The 21,232-nt window shown below is 46.7% G+C and overlaps 1 protein-coding gene across 2 annotated transcripts in view; it reads right to left on the reverse strand.

Moving 5' to 3' along the window:
- PARN (poly(A)-specific ribonuclease) overlaps positions 1–21,232 on the reverse strand; it is a 220,466-nt gene that overhangs the window by 183,697 nt on the left and 15,537 nt on the right. For both annotated transcript variants that reach the window (XM_033963574.1, XM_033963575.1), the window contains exon 3: positions 12,503–12,582. In XM_033963574.1, coding sequence (XP_033819465.1) covers positions 12,503–12,582 — 80 coding nt within the window. The remainder of the gene's footprint in view (positions 1–12,502; positions 12,583–21,232) is intronic.

Consider the following 21,232-nt stretch of genomic DNA (forward strand, 5'->3'; position numbering starts at 1 on the left):
TGAGTAAATCCGGAGATACCAGGAATCTCAACCATTCGGCTACCGAAAGATTCATCAGATCCGCAAAGCAAGGATAGAGCAGCCAATCCCGAGATTCCATTCTTAATGTGCCTTGAAAGCGAGCTTGAGACGGCAAATCCATCCAATCATCAGCCAGGGGAAAACACGGACAAAGAGAAACCAGAGGCCAGAAAGAAGCAACACTACTACCCCCTCTGACTGCCCTTCACCGCAACTGCTGAAGAAGCTAGGAAGCCTGGAACTTCGAGACGAGGGCATGAGGATCGGTTCAAGCAGACCGCACCTTTATACAAAGAGCCAAAACGCCTGAGCAAAGAATTCCCAATTACCAGGATGTAGAAGATGATACAACTACCACTATTAGTTATCATTTCTAAAGCGCTGAAAGGTGTACATAGTGCTGTACATGGTAACATATAAAAGACGGTCACTGCTCAGAATGCGTGGCAAAAAAGTCTATCTAATCCCTTCTCCTGACCTGTAAAATGATGCGCTGACAGAATAGGAAGAAGAGATTCCACCCACTGAAGTAGAACCATAACTTCACTCGCCAACTGAGTATTTAAAGTACGTTCTGGCTTAAGAGAAACACCACTGTCAGAACACTGTCCTAAAAGACCCTTTTTGTCATTCCAGAAGAATTGGCTGAAACTCCTGAAACAGTAGCCTGATCCTGCGTCAATCTAGAATTAGGATTGAGTACTGAGTCGCCCCTGAAGACCTGACTCCATGCGCAGAGGATGGAAGGCACTGAACCCCCCCAACCTACAGCCTGGTGACTTCGAGCCAAGTCAGCAAAGACCGAGGCCTGCCCCTGAAAAGATGAATCTCGCTGAGCCACCAAAGGATACTGAGCGATGCCAGGAGAGCAGATGAAAAATACAATTGGAGCCTGGAGATACCGGGAACCCCCGGAACAAAAGTGACTGCTGTAGAGTTCTCACGTGCAAGCGAGCCTAAGATCCCAGTGTTATCAGCACCCCAGAACTGAGAACCCAAGCTCATGCTCATGGTGACTGAAGAAGGCGGCAAACCTGATACAGCAACCCATCATCCTGGGCTCCAGAAAGAAACACAGTACTCCCCTACCGGACCAACAACATCTCCTTGATAATCCTAGAATGAGTGCATGAGAAAAGAGAACATAAGAACATAAGAACATAAGAACTGCCATCTCCGGATCAGACCTTCGGTCCATCAAGTCCGGCGATCCGCACACGCGGAGGCCCTGCCAGGTGTACACCTGGCGTAATTTATAGTCCACCATATCCTTATATGCCTCTCTTAAGGAGATATGCATCTAGTTTGCTCTTGAAGCCTAGGACGGTTGATTCCGCAATAATCTCCTCTGGGAGGGCATTCCAGGTGTCAACCACTCTCTGAGTGAAGCAGAACTTCCTGACATTAGTCCTGAACCTGTCCCCCCATAGCTTCATTACATGTCCTCTAGTCCGTGTCAAATTGGACAATGTAAATAATCTTCTCTGCTCTATTTTGTCGATTCCTTTCAGTATTTTGAAGGTCTCGATCATATCCCCACGCAGTCTCCTTTTCTCAAGGGAGAACAATCCTAGTGTTATAAGTCTGTCCTCGTATTCCAGTTTCTCCATACCCTTCACCAGTTTTGTTGCTCGTCTCTGCACCCTCTCCAGCAGTTTTATATCCTTCTTTAGGTAAGGAGACCAATGTTGGACGCAGTATTCCAAGTGTGGTCTGACCATTGCCCTATAAAGCGGCATTATAACTTTCTCCGATCTACTCGAGATTCCTTTCTTTATCATGCCCAACATTCTATTTGCCTTCTTTGCCGCTGCTCGAAGTAAATAAAAGATTCACTTCCAAAGAACAGGAGAAAAGAAATCACCTGTGTGAGTCTGTCAAATGGACCAGGCTGGAAGACGTCCAAATCAAGCAGCTAGCTAAGAAAGCAGCTGAATCTCCTTGTAAGCGCCAAAACGCCACTACTGCCCTCAAGTTCTAGAACTTTCGTGAAGCTCTGGCTAGGCGAAATGGCATCCGCCAAAACTGATAGCGCTGCACAAAAAAAAGGCAAGCGAAGTTAGTGCTGAGTCAGTGCTCATAGGGAAAAGGAAAACAATCTAAGTGTGGACTCGGAAAGATTAACTCAGAGGAACTAATTCAGCAGAATGAGACCCAGCCCAAGACTGGCCAAGTTCCCCGTCCTAGGCACAATGAAGTAAATGGAATAACTTCCCTAAGTTCCGGAAGAATGAAAAACCAACAGCCCTGAGGTCCAGCAACACAGCAATGAGGACTCACACGAACGCAATATAAGGAAGCTTAAAACGGGGGACCCCAAGAAAGAATCAGAAATCGGAGGAGTATGCAAAGAACCCTGAAGATCTGCAAGCATCCTGAAAAATTGTCAAGGCCTCCTGACCTGAGATCATAGCATATCCTCACGCACGAGAAATCCTCAAGAGATAATAGAGGAAGCCAAGACCCCTACAGAATGAAGAGCAGAAGGTCGGGGAATGGCCGGACGAGAACCGAAAGAGCCTGAAGAAGAAAGGAACTCTCATACGAAAAACCCAGGTTCACGATGCCAGAAGGAGTAGATTGGATTAACACTGAAAACATCACTAACTCCTGGCAAAGTTAGTGGAAAAAAAAAGTACTGCCTGTGAAGTGAAAACATATGAGACATGAGCAAGATACTGCATGTACCGCCCCATTCAGATAAGGAACCAACTTCCATATATCCTATGCCCCTCTCGAAATCAACCTGCGGCAAAAAGAGAGAAAGCGTAGAGATCTGACCCGGGAGAAAATGGCAAAAGGGGACTCGATACGATCATAATCGATTTGTGTTAGCCATCAAAGGTGTAGGTGCAGGGAAAGAATTGACAATCCCTTGGCCAAAAAAAGGTTGCCCCGGGCCACAAGTAGCTGCACAGCACTTGCTATCTGCACAGTGAGCTGTCTAATATTAGGAATTAGAAGATGGCGGTCCCAGACATTTTCTCAAAAGAGTCTGAAACTTGGAGGACCTGCCACTCAAAAAAGAGAGGAAGACAGTCCTGTCACATTATTAGGAGAAGCGCCATCCAGCTACCATGCACCCCCCTATATTCATCTGTAACTCGGAAATTGATATAAAAACTACCACTAAACAGGGAGCCAGAGCACAAAGCAGACCGCGGCGGCGTTCAGGACTTCTAACTCTTTCTCTTGCTTACTTGCAGGAGAGAAGGCAGGACCAGGAAGCACAGGGGAGGAAGCCGGGTCGCAGAGCAGAGCTAGGAAGGCAGCGAGGAGGGGCAGAAACTTGAGCGGGGCAGCAGCGAGAGTAAGCTCCGCCCACCCCCCACCGCGTCATAGGTCGCTTCGGAGCCCGGGCTCCCCCTTAAAAGGCAGGGAGCCAGAGCACGAAGCAGACCGTGGCGGCGTTCAGGACTTCTAACTCTTTCTCTTGCTTACTTGCAGGAGAGAAGGCAGGACCAGGAAGCACAGGGGAGGAAGCCGGGTCGCAGAGCAGAGCTAGGAAGGCAGCGAGGAGGGGCAGAAACTTGAGCGGGGCAGCGGCGAGAGTAAGCTCCGCCCACCCCCCACCGCGTCAGAGGTCGCTTCGGAGCCCGGGCTCCCCCTTAAAAGGCAGGGAGCCAGAGCACGAAGCAGACCACGGCGGCGTTCAGGACTTCTAACTCTTTCTCTTGCTTACTTGCAGGAGAGAAGGCAGGACCAGGAAGCACAGGGGAGGAAGCCGGGTCGCAGAGCAGAGCTAAGAAGGCAGCGAGGAGGGGCAGAAACTTGAGCGGGGCAGCGGCGAGAGTAAGCTCCGCCCACCCTCCACCGCGTCAGAGTTCGCTTCGGAGCCCGGGCTCCCCCATTAAAAGGCAGGGAGCCAACGGCGCACTGCCGTTTGGCACGCGGCGAAGGCGAGCGGCAAAGGCGCTCGCCTTAGCGAGATCGCCTTTGCGAAGAGCCTCAAGAAGGGCCTCAAGGAGGGACTTTTAACTTAGTCTGTAGTTTAACTTTAGTCTGTAGTTTAACTTCTACAAGTAGCTAATTAACCAATTAACTTCTACAAGTAGCTAATTAACCAATTAACCTCAGTCTAACTTCCAACTCTACCAAATCCTTTAACTTTCTAACTTTCTACCTAACCAGCAAGCACCTAAAACTTTCACACTAACCAGGCAGACCTCATCAGTCACTCTATCCTCAAGCATTTAACCAGGCTGACCACTCTATCCTCATATCTTTCAATCAGGCAGCCCCTTCTAGCCCACTGGTAAACAGGCAGCCTTAACAAAAAAAAAAAAAAAAGTGTCTACCTCTATCCCTCAAACTCTAACACTATCTGACCAATAACTAACTGACTACCTATATCCCTCAACCTCTACACTATCCAACATAAAACTATCAATCCCTATCCTAACAGAAAATATTTTAAAAAAAAAATTTTTGAATTAATTATAAAAAACATCTTTTTAAACATCTTTTTTATTATGGCAGGAAGGACCAGAAGCAACAAGACTTCAATCAAGTCAGGCTGTCCAGTCACCGAGGGTATCCAGGGGGTGGCTACGGTACTCGTACAGACAGAGGGGAAACCAGGACGAAGTGCAGAGGTCTCTGTACAGACCGAGGCCATCCCCCCCCCCACAAAGTTGTCTACAGTCTCCACACAGACGGAAGCAACGGAGCAGCTAGACGACAGCCTTTTGCTGGAGCTAAGGAACCTGAGAGAGGAGGTCCAGCGCCTACGAAGCATTCGTGACGACAAGACCTTCTTCGACGGAGTCATCCAGGAGCTGTCCCAGATCACCAATCAGGAACCCATACCCACCACACCCAAAGCAACCAAGCCAGCAACCAATCCTGCTACCTTGAGACCAACCACCGGAATACAGGAGGAGACTGGAGACGCTGACTCCTGGCAGCTGGTAACTTCCTCCACAGGAAAACACAGAAGACCTTCCTCATCTTCTGTTTCTTTCTCTCACATACAGGGCTGTTCTACATCAACCCCGCAAATCACCTTGAAGAACAGATTCCAGCTACTACAGGAAGTATTTGACAACGAGGTTCAGCAGAAGGCCCCAGTTCCGGAGACAACAGGTCGGCCCACTCCTAAGAAGCGCAGAGTGGTGGTGATCGGTGATTCGCTACTGAGGGGCACCGAGGGACCAATCTGCAGATCAGACTTACAATCAAGAGAGGTTTGCTGCTTGCTGGGGGCCAAGATTCGGGATGTAACCGCTTGCCTGGACAGACTCATCAAGCCCCAGGACCACTTCCCTATGCTTCTCATCCACGTTGGAACAAATGACACTGCCAGGAACACCCAGGAGAGCGTACAAGAAGACTTAAGAGCCCTGGGTGAGAAGCTGAGGAGGATGGAAGCGCAGGTGGTCTTCTCCTCGATCCTCCCAGTGAGGGGCAAAGGTAGAGCCAGGGATGAGCGCATCCAGAGGGCTAATGACTGGCTGCGAGGATGGTGCAAGGAGATGAACTTCGGGTTTCTGCACCATGAAGAGGCGCTACAAGGACCAGACAGGCTACACCTGACCAGAAGAGGGAAGAACGTCCTAGGACACCGACTAGCCCGCCTACTTCACAGGGCTTTAAACTAGGTAAGTTGGGGGAGGGTACAGGCTCAATCAACCCACCTGGCGAGCTAGGCTGCCAACACTTTTTGGAGACTGGGGTAAGTGGACACCAAAATTCTGGGTCCGGGACTGGGGCGAGTACACACATTTCCGAGTCTGGGGTGGGTACATGTTGTGATTCGGGGTCTAGGGAGGGTACACACCTTGCAAATTGTACCAAAAAAGTCCAAATAGCTCAAGCGGGAATTCCCCCACAGGGTACACACATTTCTGTGTCTGGGGTAGATGCTCACATTAAAACTAGCACTAAAAGCGAACATGCGACATGGAAAGCCATGTACGTCAACACCCACAGTTTGGGCAACAAGATCCTAGAATTAGAGACTGAAATGAGGAATGCTGACCTGGATGTGGTGGCGATATCTGAGACCTGGCTCACAGACTCCCAAGGGTGGGACATGGTCATACCAGGCTACAATTTACTTCGCCGTGACAGGGAGGGCAAGATGGGAGGAGGTGTAGCACTATATACTAAAGATGACATTAAAGTCACCAGAATTGCAGATGTCAGGTACACAGGGGAATCCCTTTGGGTAAATTTGGCCAGGGGGAAAGACAAATGCCTGTATCTTGGCATAATATACAGACCCCCAAGACAACAGGAGGACCTGGATATGGAATTGATCGGAGACATAGAGAATATCACCTTGCGAGGGGATACAGTACTGTTCGGTGACTTCAATATGCCTGGTGTGGATTGGAACACACTTTCCTCTGCATCCAGCAGCAGCAGGAGGCTATTGAACTCTATGAAGGGAGCAAGACTGAAACAACTGGTACTGGAGCCAACAAGGGAGCAGGCAGCACTGGACCTGTTACTTACCAATGGCGAAAGTGTCACAGAGGTCTCAGTGGGCGAAGCGTTGGCCTCCAGTGACCACAATATGGTATGGTTCAATCTCAAAAAGGGGTTCGCCAAATCTAACACATTGACCAAGGTCCTAAGCTTCAAGGACGCCAACTTCGAAGGCATGGGGGAATTCATCCATCAAGCGCTACAAAACCAAGCGGTAACAGATAACGTAGAAGAAATGTGGTCAGCTCTGAAAGATACCATACAGGAGGCAACCAACCGATATATAAAATCAGTAAGTAAACGGCGAAGGAACAATAGGCCACAGTGGTTCTCTGCAGAGATCTCGGGCATCATAAAAGAGAAGAAAAGAGCGTTCATTTCTTACAAACAATCAGGGAATCAGGACTCGAGAGAAGACTACCTGGCCAAGGCAAGAGCCGTCAAAACAGCAGTTAGAGAGGCCAAATTCCGAAACGAGGAGACGTTAGCGAAGAACATCAAGAAGGGCGATAAATCCTTTTTCAGGTATATTAGCGACAGAAACAGAAACACAGGCGGGATAGTACGCCTTAGGAAACCAGACGGGAACTATATAGAAGCGGACTCGGAAAAGGCTATACTTTTAAACGAATACTTCTGTTCGGTCTTCACCCGCGAGGAGCCGGGATCTGGCCCTCTGCTACAGACAAGGGATAGTTCAGTAGACCCGTTTAGTAGCTTCGAGTTTACACCAGGCAGTGTCTACTGTGAGCTGTCTAAACTCAAGGTTAACAAAGCGATGGGGCCAGACAACTTACACCCCAAGGTGCTCAGGGAGTTAAGTGATGTCTTAGCGGAACCACTATCCGCGCTTTTCAATCTCTCCCTTAGTACGGGTATAGTCCCGTTGGACTGGAAAACGGCTAACGTCATTCCACTCCACAAAAAAGGTTGCAGAATGGAGGCTGCAAACTATAGACCGGTGAGTCTCACATCAATAGTGAGCAAGCTGATGGAAACTCTAATCAAACGTCAATTGGATACGATCCTGAACGAGGAGAATCTACGGGATCCCCATCAACATGGATTTACTATGGGGAGATCCTGCCAATCCAACCTGATCAGCTTCTTTGACTGGGTGACGAGGAAGCTGGATGTTGGGGAGCCCCTGGACATCGTATACTTAGACTTCAGCAAAGCTTTCGATAGCGTACCACATCGCAGGCTGTTGAGCAAAATGAGTTCTATAGGATTGGGTGACACTTTGACAAAATGGGTTGAGAACTGGCTTGGAGGCAGGCGTCAGCGGGTGGTGGTGAACGGCACCCCCTCTGAAATGACGGAGGTGATCAGTGGAGTGCCGCAGGGCTCAGTCTTGGGCCCGATCCTGTTCAATATCTTTATAAGAGACTTGGCAGAAGGGCTTCGAGGTAAAATAACGTTATTCACAGATGACGCCAAACTATGCAATGTAGTAGAAAGGAGTGCAACGGTCAAAAACTCAATGTCCGACAATATGAAGCACGACCTACTCCTATTGGAGCGCTGGTCTAGGATCTGGCAACTAGGTTTCAATGCCAAAAAATGCAAAGTCATGCACCTTGGCAGCCAAAATCCATGCAAAACTTACACCCTTAATGGCGAGATCCTAGCAAGGATTGTAGCAGAACGGGACTTAGGGGTGATCATCAGTGAAGACATGAAGACTGCCAATCAAGTGGAACAGGCTTCATCTAAGGCTAGACAAATCATAGGGTGTATACGTAGGGGTTTCGTCAATCATAAGCCTGAAGTCATTATGCCATTGTATAGATCCATGGTGAGACCCCATCTGGAATACTGTGTACAATTCTGGAGGCCTCATTACCGCAAAGATATGCTGAGACTGGAGTCGGTCCAGCGAATGGCCACCCGGATGGTCTCAGGACTCAAGGACCTCCCGTACGAGGAACGGCTGGATAAGTTGCGGCTATACTCTCTCGAGGAACGCAGAGAGAGGGGAGACATGATCGAGACGTTCAAATAACTCACGGGCCGTATCGAGGTGGAAGAAGATATCTTCTTTTTCAAAGGTCCCACGGCTACAAGAGGGCATCCATGGAAACTCAGGGGAGGGAAGCTGCACGGTGACACCAGAAAGTACTTTTTCACCGAGAGAGTGGTGGATCGCTGGAATGGTCTTCCACTTCAGGTGATTGAGGCCAGCAGCGTGCCCGATTTTAAGACAAAATGGGATCGTCATATGGGTTCTCTTCACAGAGAAAGGTAGGGGAGGGTCATTAAGGTGGGCAGACTAGATGGGCCGTGGCCCTTATCTGCCGTCTATTTCTATGTTTCTAAAGTGTTACCAAACACCTGCAGCGCTATGCAGAGACCCAGAAAACAAAACATCCCAGTAGGCAAAGCCCCTAGATCAAGAGACCCCGAGAGAGAGAAGGAGAAACCCGCATAAAGCACTCTCCAAATCTGATGGCACTCATCCGCGATGTGCCGTGTGCCAAACCGGTGTACAGGGCATCTGAACTGGGCAGGCAAACACCAAGTAAAAGTCTCCATGCCACACGCTGTCACACCGAACAAGCCAGATGTATAACACCAGCACGCACCGGAAATCCCAGGCAAAGTGAAACACTCCCCGAGACCAAAAACCACGTCCTCATTACGGGGATGTTTTTTGTTTTTTTTCAATTTCAGAAAAAAGAACAGCCAAATCATCCATGTCCGATAACCTAGGCACCTCGGACCCACAGACAATGACCGCCTTGGTAAACAGTGTGGCTCAGCCGATAGCGAAGGAGTTCGGCTCACCAAAAATAACTGCCACATGAAACGCTGCGGCACTGCCGATGGAGGAGTTCGGCCCGCTGAACAATACAGCCGCAGGAAACGCTGCGGCTCTGCTGAATAATACAGCCGCAGGAAATGCTGCGGCTCTGCCGACAGCAAAGGAGCTGAGTCCTGCTGAAATTACAGCCTCGGGCAACACAACTACTCTGCCGATAGCAGAAGAGATGAAGCGCACATCGTCGGTGCGCGGGAAAAAATGTCTGCCATTCAACGGCTTGCAAAATACAAAACCGGAGGCCTCCAAAAAACAGACATGCACACTTGAAATACCAAATTTCAGTTCTGCCCAACCGAAACCTCAGCGTACAAGACACAAAACAACAGTTGTGGTACTCATGCGACTCGGAAACCCACCTTGTACACCAGAACTGACAAAAAAGGCACAAGCTGTTGGATAGTGCAGAGTGAACTGGTTGGTCAGGACAAACAGGGCAGAATGCAGTATCTGGATCTCCCTTTTTTTTTTTTTTTGCAATGAAGGGAAAGAAGAAATAAATGGAGACCCAGGCAGACCCTCTATTAATGGAGGGAGGGTGAGGCTAGGACCTGGGGGGGGCCCAGGTGTAACCCCCAAAGCCGGCACCGTTCAGCCGGACACCCCTGTCTCACTGAAGAGAAAACCTCAACAGGAGAAATAGAATTATCAGCTCACTGAAGAGAAAATCTCAACAGGAGAAATAAGTTTCCAGTCACAGCCAGAATTCAGGAGCTATCTCCCAACACCTGCTGGGAGATAGAGCATGCTGACGATACAGGAGGCGTGCCAGCCAATAGGACCACCTATTAATCAGTTTCTCTATCTCCACCTGCTGGTAGATGTGTGCTATCCCATTGGTCTCTGGATTCATCCGCTGCTGTTGTTAAGCGGCCTTTCCTTAACACCACTGTGGGCATGGTTAATGCCGGAATTGGCATCAAGCAGCTTAAAGCGCCTACAGAGGTGCAATTCACATCAAAGGTAGGCACCAGAAATGCAGGCCTGGAAAACACTGGCTTTTGCCTTTGCCAAAGGCGCGATTCTGTACCCAACGCTATCACATGAGGACACGCATCTGTGGCCGCTTTTAAGGCAGCTGCCAACAATGGCGCCAGTTACAGAATCCAGGCCTGAGCTCTCAATGATATCAGCATACAAGAATGGTAATAGAAACTGTTTGATAAAATCTTGTCAGCACAATATTCAAATTGTAAAATTTCACTCAAGTTACTTCCATAGTGGCTAGAAGTGTTGCTTCGTATTCATGTCAGTAAAGATCAAGGCATGCCCATTAGTAGGATTAAAAGCCTTGAAAGAGACATTAAGCAAATATTCAGTCATTATACCTCCAACACAGGAGGTCATGAAGCACACAATACTGTCCTCACAGCCTCCACTGTCTAATGTACACTACCCTCTAAAATAAAATTTAACGATACCAAAGAAGTTTAAGATGTATCAAGATGTCTGTTAAAAACCCTATACAATCAGTTTAAATTCAAGCTTATTTTGGTTTCATTAGAACTGTTCAATATCTTGAAGAGGGTAAACCAAAATTAAGTCCCATGTTTAACCGTGAACCTTATTTACTAAGGGGCTCATTTTCAAAGCATTTAGACTCACAATAGGTTTCTATGGTACCTTGTGTGTCAAAGTGCTTTGAAAATGGGCTTCTAAGCATTTTCCCTGTACATAAAATGGAAAAAATCCATTCAGTAGAAAAGTCCCCTGCGACACTGAGATTTTATAGGTTCTTTTCAATGATTTATAAGCAATTTAGTAATAGACTAGTCTTATAGCCCGTTAAATTAACGGGTGCTAGAATATGTGTGTGTCTGTCTTTATTTCTTTTTCTCTCTCCTTCGCCGCTTTCTGTATTTCTATCTTTCTTTCTTTTTTTTCCTTGGCTGTCCACCACCACCCCTTGTCTGCTCCCCCTGTTCATTCTCCCTTCCTTTTACCTCCCCTGTGCCCTCCCCCACCCCATCACTGCTCACTTTATCCAACAGCAGCCCTTCTCCCTTTATTTTACCTCACCCCTCTTCCTGCTTCCTCGTCCATCAGTCCAGCAGTAGGCCTCCCTTCATTCCCCCCCCTGTCCATCAGCACCTCTTCCTGCTCCCCCTGTCCAGCAATATGCAGTTCAACACCAGAGAAAGAGAAAAAACACTATACACTTTGGAATATAAAAAGAAAGCAGTGCAAATTTATAGTCAAACTGCATTTTCTGTTAATGAAATTAAAAATAAAATTCTTTTTTTCTACTTTTATTGTCTGTCCATTTTATTCATGTTTATCCCAGTTTCTGCTCTCTTCTCTCAATTTTCTTACCAGGGTTTGCAGTCTATCTGGCTCTTCTCTCACTCCTGTCTTCACTTCCTCTCCTACATCCATCTCAGACTTTAACTTTATCTTTCAGTTTTCCTCCATTTATTTTTCTTCATCTCTATCTGCTTCTATTTCTCCAGTTGTTTGTTTTTTTGGGAGGTTTTTTTTTGGTTTGTTTGTTTTTTGCTAACTCCTCCCTTCCAGCATCTTCTCTTTCTCTCTCTTCCCCCTTTATTTTCAGTCTTCTAACCAGTATCTGTCTTGCTCCCTCCATCCAGCATATCCTCTCCCCTTTGAGTCGCGGGTCAGGCCTGAGATATGAGGCTGGAAGCCGATTCCTCCCGGAAGCAGTCCTCCATGTTGTTTGCTGGCCGCTGAAAGGAGTGGGGAGTGCCGCCGCTGCCGCTCCTGTTTCTGTTCAAAGCGGCCTGCTTAGGTTCATGGGAAGCTGTTTTGAACCTCGCAGGCCGCTCTCCATATGGTGGCATGTTCCTTCTGACACGATCACGTCAGAGGGAACGTGCTTCATGTGGAGAGCGGTCTGCGAGGTTCGCTACAGCCGACCGCGAACCTCATCAGGCCGCTTCAAACAGGAGCGGCAGCGGATAGTGCGGGAGGGGGGAGTCGTCGACTTGTTCCGCGCTGTGGAGGCGATCGTTGGCTGGCTGCGGTCCCGGCTTGGAGAGGGCAGGGTGTGCTAGCAGGCGGCAGCCGCCGCTCTGCAGGTGGAGAGCAGAGAAGGGCGCGCAGTTGTCTTGCCTCGCGTGAGGCCAGACCGTAAGCCGCGCATGCGCACTTCCTATGGGTCGCTACAGCTCACAGAAAACGGATGCATGCATAGGAAGTGCGCATGCGCGGCTTACCGTTTTATTATATTAGATTCCACGCTAACTTTAATGTACTTTGTTACAGACTCACCTTTTTAAGCTTCTGATATCTTTCTTCTGGTGTGTCAAAGCCATTTGTTAATGTGCTAACAGATGGTCCATCACTGATTCCTGAAAAGACATTAAAGCAATTAAAAAAAATAAATAAATTAAAAAAATCAGAAGATCTAGCCAACTGGGACCAAAAGAAAGGGTATTTTAACAATATGTATTTCACACAGACAAGATACCACTGAAAAAGGCAGATCAGTGACAGCCCTTGATACTATAAGACATGCCTGAACAACATGCAAAGACTTCCTTTAATTCATAAAAATGGTCTAAAATGCATTTTATAATTGAATTTAAAAGTTCTATGGTGCAGAAGGTACAATGAATGTACTAGATCACATACTAAAAAAACCTCAGTATTCCAAAAGGAGTAATTAGAGCTTACCTGCTAATTTTCTTTATTTTAGACCCTTGAGACTGGCACAGACTAATGGGTTTACACACCTCTGCCAGCAGATGGAGATAAAATTATTGACTTTTAAACCAAGTATAAGTGGGGTGTACAGTCCCTCCCAAGTCAGTCCACCAATATCAAGCAGACACAAAGTGATCTATTGTCTTCTTTTTTTTTCAACAAAACAGTAGCTGATGCAAACACTACTACGCTGTTCCAGTGCTAACAGTCCACCAGCTAAATCAGTGGGCTAGATGCTGCTGTCCATAAAGACATGCCACAGCTCCCCAAACTAACCTCATTTCCAAGACCTAGACTATCTACTCAATAAGAAAATGTCCAATATCACCTAGACCGAGTATGACTGAACTTAGGAAATCTCAAGAAACCAAAGAGGGTGAGCTTTGTGCCGGTCTGGATGGACTAAAAGAAAAATTAGCAATTAAGCTCTAATTTCTCCTTCTGGTCTCTCCAGCATCTCTCCAGCCTGGCACAGACCAATGGGAAGTACCAAAGCAGTGACCATTAAGTTTGGGATCCTAAGTACCCAGACCTAATCACCCGTAGCCCAAATTCAGCATCCCATCGAGCTTGAACATCCAAACAATAATCCCTAAGAAAAGAATGGAGAGAGAATCATACTGCCGCCTTGGAAATGTCCACTGAAGGAACCAACGAGCATTCTGCCCATGAAGCCGCCTGTTCCCTAGTAGAATGTGCCTTGAGAAACTCTGTAACCGACTTCTTCACTATATTCTCAGATGAAATAGCCTCCTTCACCTTTCTGCTGACCACCCATCAGGACAAAAAGGCGATCTTAACGTCTAAATTGTTCAGTTCCTTTGACATACATACGCAACACTCTATAGACATCCAACTTGTGCAACTGCTGCTACTCAGCAGAGCTTTTGATTCCCCAAGACCAAAAGAGACACTGCCTAGTTGACATGAAAAGGCAACACAATCTTTGGACGAGAGGAGATCAGACGAAGGACCACCCATTCCCACGAGAAGTCAAGAAAAGGGGTCTGCAACAACAACATGAGCTGCACGGAAGTAATGGCTACTAAGAACACCGTCTTCAAAGTGAGATCTTCGATTGTGCAGGACACTAAAGGCTCAAATGACATTGACAAAACCAGACTGAGATCCCAAGCAGGAACTAGAGGGCATACCGGGGGACAAAGAAACTGAACAGCCTGCAAAAAATGGACTACATTCAGATGAACAGCCAAACGCTTACCTTGAACAACCCCTCTGAACACTGACAAGGCCGCCATCTGAACCCACACTGACAAACAAGCTAGCTCCTTTTCCAGGCTATACTGAAGAAAATCCAAAATATACAGCAAAGTCAGAAACCACCAAACGTCCACTACACCAATTCTCGAACATACACCAAATCTAGACATAAGCCCAAGAAGTGGACAATCACCTAGCTCCCAAAAGGGTGAAAATCGCACTGAAGAAGTAACCTTTTGTACTCAAAGAGCCAGGCCATAAGACAAAAGGGAGCCGGGTCGAACATCTGAACGGGCCCCTGCATCAGAAGAGAGGGCCAAGGAGGAAGGCAGAATGGCCTTGCTATGTGGAGCCAAATGAAATCCCTGTACCACAAATGCAGAGGCCAATCTGGAGCCACTAGGATCACCTGCCCAGAATAATGAGCAATGCACAGAAGAAACCTGCCAATAACAGGCCATGGTGGAAAAATATACTGGAGCCCTTCTGCTGGCCATGGCTGAACCAATGCATCAGCATAACAATCCTTACACTGACTGAAAAACCACAGAGAGGTTGCGAAAAGTAGCCTTCAAATCCATGATCAGAAGTCCCCATGTCTAAACAATTGGGTCATACCATTTGCCTGGGTCTAAGACAAGCCAACTGAGAAAAATTGGCTTGCACATCGTCAACCCAGGCAATATGCGACACCGAGAGGTCCTGAAGATGAACCTCTGCCTGAGCCACCAGCCAACTCTTGGTTCCTCAATGACATTTCACATACACTACTGCTGTTGGTTGTCTAACAATACCCAAACCACCTTGTCCTGCAGGTCGTGGAAAGCCTGCAATACCAGAAGAATAGCCCTCCAACTGACTGATGGACCAATGAGCTTCCACCGGAGACCACACAGCCCTTGAACTGACCAATACAAGCAGTGGACTCCACAGTCGACTAAGCTGGCATCCATCATTAAGACTGTCCACTGAGGCAACTCGAGACTCGCTCCCTTGTTCAAATTGCTCGACTAAAGCCACCACCTCAAATTGCGATGAATAAGCCCCTGAAGAGGAAGACGGGATCTGGAGAGTGGGAATGTGGAGACCAATGGTCGAGAAGTGCTGACTGCAGAGGGTGCATGTAAGCCCAGGTCCACTGTACTACCTCCAGCAGCCTTTGTGTGCAAGGCTGTGTGCTCAGGAGCCATGCCACAAGACCAAAATGATCTAGGTTCTCCATGGGAACCGGTCCCTGGCTGAGAAGCCCTGAATAAACCGGTAGCTTGATGCTTCTGTTCCATTGAAGATATACTAGATCCATATACCAAGGATGGTGAGGCCAACCTGGAGCTACTAGGATCACCAGACACAGGCGAGTCATGATTCTGCAGATGATCTGGCCCACCATGGGCCACAGTGGGAACACAAAGCAGCTTCTTTTCAGTCCAGGGCTGAAACAATGCACCCAACCATGCACTTCCCAGTAACATAGTAAATGATGGCAGATAAAGACCTGAATGGTCCATCCAGTCTATCCATTAGTTATACCCATTAAAAAATACAGAATTAAATTAACGTCTCTTCTTTGATATTTCTTGGCCATAGACCGTAAAGTACACCTGGTATTGTCCTAGGTTCCAAATGCTGAAGTTGCTGTCCAAGCTCACTCCAGCCTATCCAACCACCCTTTGTTTGCAGGATATTTACCGTAAAGTCTGGCCAGTAACATCCTCATGTTCCAAGTTAGTGGAATTCCAATTGATGCCTACCCCAGCCCATCCTACATCGAATCATTATATATGGGACATAGACCGTGCAAGTCTGTCCAGTACCAGCCTTAGTTTTTATTTATTTACATCCTTCATTTTCTAATTAGAGATCCTCTATGTTTATCCCACACTTTTTTGAATTCCATCACCGTTTTCTTCTCCACCACTTCCCTCGAGAGGGCATTCCAGGCATTTACCACCCTCTCCGTGAAAAAGAATTTCTTAACATTGCTCCTGAATTTTCCTCCCTGCAACCTCAGATTATGCCCTCTAGTTTTACCATTTCCTCTTCTCTGGAAAAGATTTGGTTCTACATTAATACTTTTCAAGTATTTAAATGTCTATATCATATCTCCCTTGTCCCTCCTCTCCTCTTCCGGTTCATCTCTTTGGCTGTAAAAGAAATTTGCCTTTGTTTTTATGGCTGAGGCCCATCAAATCCATTGTCATTCTTCCCCAGCGTTGCACAATGAGGTCAAATGCCCTTTGAGACAGTGACCACTCTCTAGGGTCTAGAGTCTGTTGGCATAGAATGTCAGCCTGCATGTTTTCCACTCCCACTACATGGGCTGCGGAGAGCGCCTGGAGGTGAGCTTCCGCCATTTCTGGTGCTTCCTTGTCTGTTCACATAAGCTACTGCAGTGACATTGTCCATGAACACTCTTGAGTTACTCGTCTTCCAGCTCTCTCTCTAACATCCTTAATACTAGTCAAATGGCTCATAGCTCAAGATGATTTATGGACCATTTTCTCTGATGGACAGTCCATCGGCCCTGAAACGGATGATCACTGCAGTGGGTTACCCAACTGAACAGGCTGGCATTGGTCGTTAGATCACCCAAAAGTAGATTCTGAGAGGCATGCCCTTCGATAAAGAGTCTTCTCAGAGCCACTAGCGCAAACTGCTCACTTCCCCCATCAGGGAAACTACAGCTGGAGGGAATGTCACTGCGGAGACCACCGGGAGAGGGCATCCTGGAGGGGAAGCATATGCATTCTTGCCCAGGGAACTACTTCCAGGGTAACCGTCAACAAGTCCAACACCTGCTGCCTGTGTTTCCGTGTGGCTCGGGAAGAAAGACACAGTCCTTCATTATGTCAAAACAGACTACCATTCCGTCTGTTTTGTCAGTGACCTGGTCATCGGTCTTGTTTTGTTTTGACCTCTTCCTCTGTTCCTTCCCCTGTTTTGGCATTAAAAAATTTTTCTTAGTTGAAGAATAACTACCTGAAGATAACAAACTTGAGCAGCCCGAGGGTGTTGTAATGTTTAAAGAGGCCCCAGTATTATGAGATTGTTCATCTGTGTTGGCTATCATCTTTTTATTGGACCTTTATAGTCACTGATTTAGTTATTTTAAAGTTGTTTGATGAATTAAGTAATTTATAGCCTGATCGAGAGCATGGGTTTATGAATTTTATTTAAGGTTATTTAATTAATTGATAGTGAGTTATTTATGTAGTGATAATATATTTGAGAGGAAACTGCATTTATAACTATGAATTGTTAGGTATTTTTAATAGTATGTTATCATAGTATGGAATGATAAATTAGATAATCATGAATACTAAATGAGTTTTTAGATTATTTTGTACAGTATTCGAATATTTTGTAAAGTTATATGTGAAATGAATTAACAATTGATTATAAATAATGTATTGAATTTATAGAAGTTTAACACAATCAAAGGGTGTCAATATTGTATGCTATAATTGGTTTTGAAAATAATGTTTTTGTATTATGCAGAGCTCCTTTATGAACCCTTGAAAAAGCTCTTTTGGGCGAAATGGGTCCCGACAGGGCATGCTAGAGACACTGCATTAAAAGGATAAGTAAAAAAGAAATGCTGTTTAGTTTTTATTTTTAAAAAGTAACAGAAAGAAACACAGCAATAAACAAATAAGCTACATTTAAAAAGGAGGCAATTAGATGAGCCAAAGCTGGACATTCAAACATTTTTTATATAGATGTTAATGGCTTTGAAGGCCCTCTTGCCATCCTGTAATTGAACTCGAATAAGTGAGGTGTGCGGTTGCTATGGTTGTTTCCAGTTTGCCTCACTCTTTCATCTTCTGCATCCTTCTAGTGTTCACTAAGGCTAGAATTTCCCCAGTGCCACAGCTGCAATGACTAACTGGACCATTTCCATGTGGAAGCACAGTACTCTCAGCGCCTCATTTGCAGACTTTAGGTCTAGAATCGGTCTCCAGTTTTAGGTGCCTTTCTTGGACACTATGAAGTATATGGAGTATCTGCCAGAGCCCGATTCATCATCTAGGACTGGTTCTATGGCTTGAATGTCCAATAGCCTCTGTTCTGTCGTTTAGACCCTGGCCTCCTTTTCCAGCAGGAGAATCCACAAACAGATCTGAGGAAGGACGATAGAACTCGATTTTGTTACCTTCTCAAATAAGATATAGAACCCAGCGGTCCGAGGAAATTTGGTTCCATGACCTCCAGAACACCAACAAACTCTCGCCAATGTGCAGGAGTGAGGCTGCTGCCCTGGCATCATTGTGCCTTCTTGGGTGGAGGGTGGGGAGAACATTGTGAGGAACAAAAATTGCCTTTGCCTTTCCCAGTGGGTCGGCGAGGTCTGCTGTCTGGCCATGAAGCTTTTACCAAATAGCATCTGCCCTTTAAAGGGCAGTCTGCTTAAAGTGGTCTTGGATGCTGAATCACCTGCCCATTGTCTGTTCCAGAGCATCCTGTGAGCGGAAATGGCATACACTGACACCTTGCTCATGACTCTAAAGATGTCATATATAGCCACATAATGAATCCCCTCTAGCATCAGCTAGGGTCCTTCTCTGCAGCAGGACTTTGCCACAACCTTGTGTGGCAGGCACATACCACAAACAAGGCTGCTGCTGCAACTTTAATCCCCAAAGCTATCATTCTGAATTGCCTCCCAAGAATCATGTCCACCTTGCAATCCTATGCATCTTTAACATTACACCACCCTCACTACGGAGGGAGATATGTTTAGTTACCTGAACCACCATGGAATCCACTTTTGGCCGACTGAACAGCTGCTGAAATTCCGGAGCTGTAGGTTAAGGTTTGGACATAGTTTTAGCTACCCTTAGGGAGTCTTCCGGAGTCTCCTATTGCTCAGTGACTAGCAAGTTGATGTCCAGGTGAGTAGGAAAAAAGGCAGTCAGAGCATTTGTACTGCTCATAACCGTGCACTGTTGAGGTCAATGACTGTAGAGGTTCCAGCTTCAACTCCCTGAGCATATCCGTAATAATGTGCAATACAGAAGCAGACTTGAAAAGTCACTGCACAAATGGGTCTTCTTCCTGGTCAAGTGCAACTATTGCCTCTTATCTCCCAGCCCCTGAAAGGAACCAGAATCCCCCAGGGAAGAAGCTACGCACTGAGAATCAAAGCATGGAGTCCGCCCTCCAATCCTCCCAGTCCTGTTCCACCTGGTCACACAGGCCGGGAGCTGGATTCCTCAGCAGCAGAGAGGTCTCCTGGAGAGGGATCTCTCCCTAGTCCAATGCCAGCACACCGAGGCAGAGCAGGGCATGCCGGACCCATCAAATAAGCTTTCCACAGGAGATTAACAAAATCTGGGGTAAACCCATGAACAGGTGGCCCCATAGACCCCTGCAAGACCTCAGCCTGGCTTCTTGGGCTCTGCAGCATCCACGCACCTGCGTTTCATGCCTTCACTGTTAATGGATTCCAGGAGGGATTTCTTCCCTGCCACCTGGGACCTCTGCGATGCCACAACCCTAGAGGACTCAGAGGAGGCCAAGTCCGAGGCCCCTGTCCCTCCCTCGCGTGCCCCATAGCACGCAGTACATAGACACTCCTTGCCAACCATCCAGCACAAAACTGGCATGGTATAAGGTAGAACAGCCTGAGGAATTCATCCCAATCAATTTTGATCCAAATCAAGGGGTTTTGAGGCAAATGGAGGCTTTTGGAAAAAAAAGATTGATTAAAATCCACGATGGCTGCCACCAGTGATTTCATGATAAAAACAGCCTGTGGGGCACCCCTGAAGATCAGAAAATTCAGGGAAAGTAGTTTTGGAGGAGGGGGGGACACTATTTCTGGCCTCAGAAACCCTGAAAAACAAAATACTCAGACCCCTCTGCCAATTTTCCCCCTTTAGGGAACAATGGGCTCTGCTCACTGTGCTGTGTGGTTGCCTGCATCAGCTTTTCTGCAGCCTGACTTAATGGAGAAGATTTTCTGCCTCAAATCCTTTCAGAAGTGATCCAAAACTGGAGATCTTCAGGCTGCCAGTTAGCCCGACACAGACTGTGAACTAAACCCCATGAATCTTTGTGACGCATCGGGGGGAGATTAAAAAATGCAGTCAGCTCCCTGAAACCCTATGGGATTAACACAGAGGCCCCACATCCTGCTTTCAAGCCTCTAATAAGTCAGAAATTGAGCTAGCTCCCAAAAAAATGGAGCTTCAAAAATGCACAAAGCAGGCTGGCTCAGCAGGTATATCTGGGGGTTGCTTTGTGAGCTGCAGACTAGAGAATGACACGGAGACAAATTTGTCCCCGTCCCCGCAGGAACTCAATTTCCTCATTCCACCTCATGAGTTCTGTCGCTGTCCCTGTCCCATTCCTGTAAGCTCTGCCTTAACTGCACAAGCTTCAAACATTTATGATTTTAAAGTGTGAGGCTTGTGCAGATGAGGATAGAGCTTACAGGAATGGGGCAGGGACAGTAAAAGAACTCGGGGAACAGGATGGGAAAATGAGTACCCGCAAGGAAGGGGAAAAATTTGTCCCAGTGTCATTCTCTATTGCAGACAACCCTTGCAGGGTCTGTGCCCTCTCCCAGTTACAGGTGCTCCAAATATGGAACACTCTTGGCACCAAAGCTTCATGAATTGGATGAAAAAATACCCGAAAATAATAAAAATAAAAAGAGCAGATCACAACACACCTTCTCAACTCGCTTTCAGAAGGAAAAACTGAAGAGGGCACTATACTCCACTAGTGAAGGAGGAGGAGCTGAAAGATGCAATTGGCATCGTTCTGCAAGCAATTTGTGACCAGGGGATAAAACCTAGAGTACAAATTCCTATATCTTTGCAATAGAAGCAGAGTTTTCAGTGCTGTCTGCTATTATATAAAATCAATATTAATATCTTCCTAGTCCACTTTTCTTACTGTTCTATAAGGAAAATAAAACTTGAAAATCAAGTCTTGTAACCTGAGCAAACAATCTTGTTGGGCAAGCATTGTTAAAACTCTTGTTTACTAGCACAGTAAAAAAAACAACTGTATTAAGGAGTACAAAGGGATAATTAAGAACAAGGCCAGTACATGGGCTTGATGCAG

The sequence above is a fragment of the Geotrypetes seraphini genome, chromosome 11 (assembly GCF_902459505.1).
Source record: "Geotrypetes seraphini chromosome 11, aGeoSer1.1, whole genome shotgun sequence".
Classification (NCBI taxonomy): Eukaryota; Metazoa; Chordata; class Amphibia; order Gymnophiona; family Dermophiidae; genus Geotrypetes; species Geotrypetes seraphini.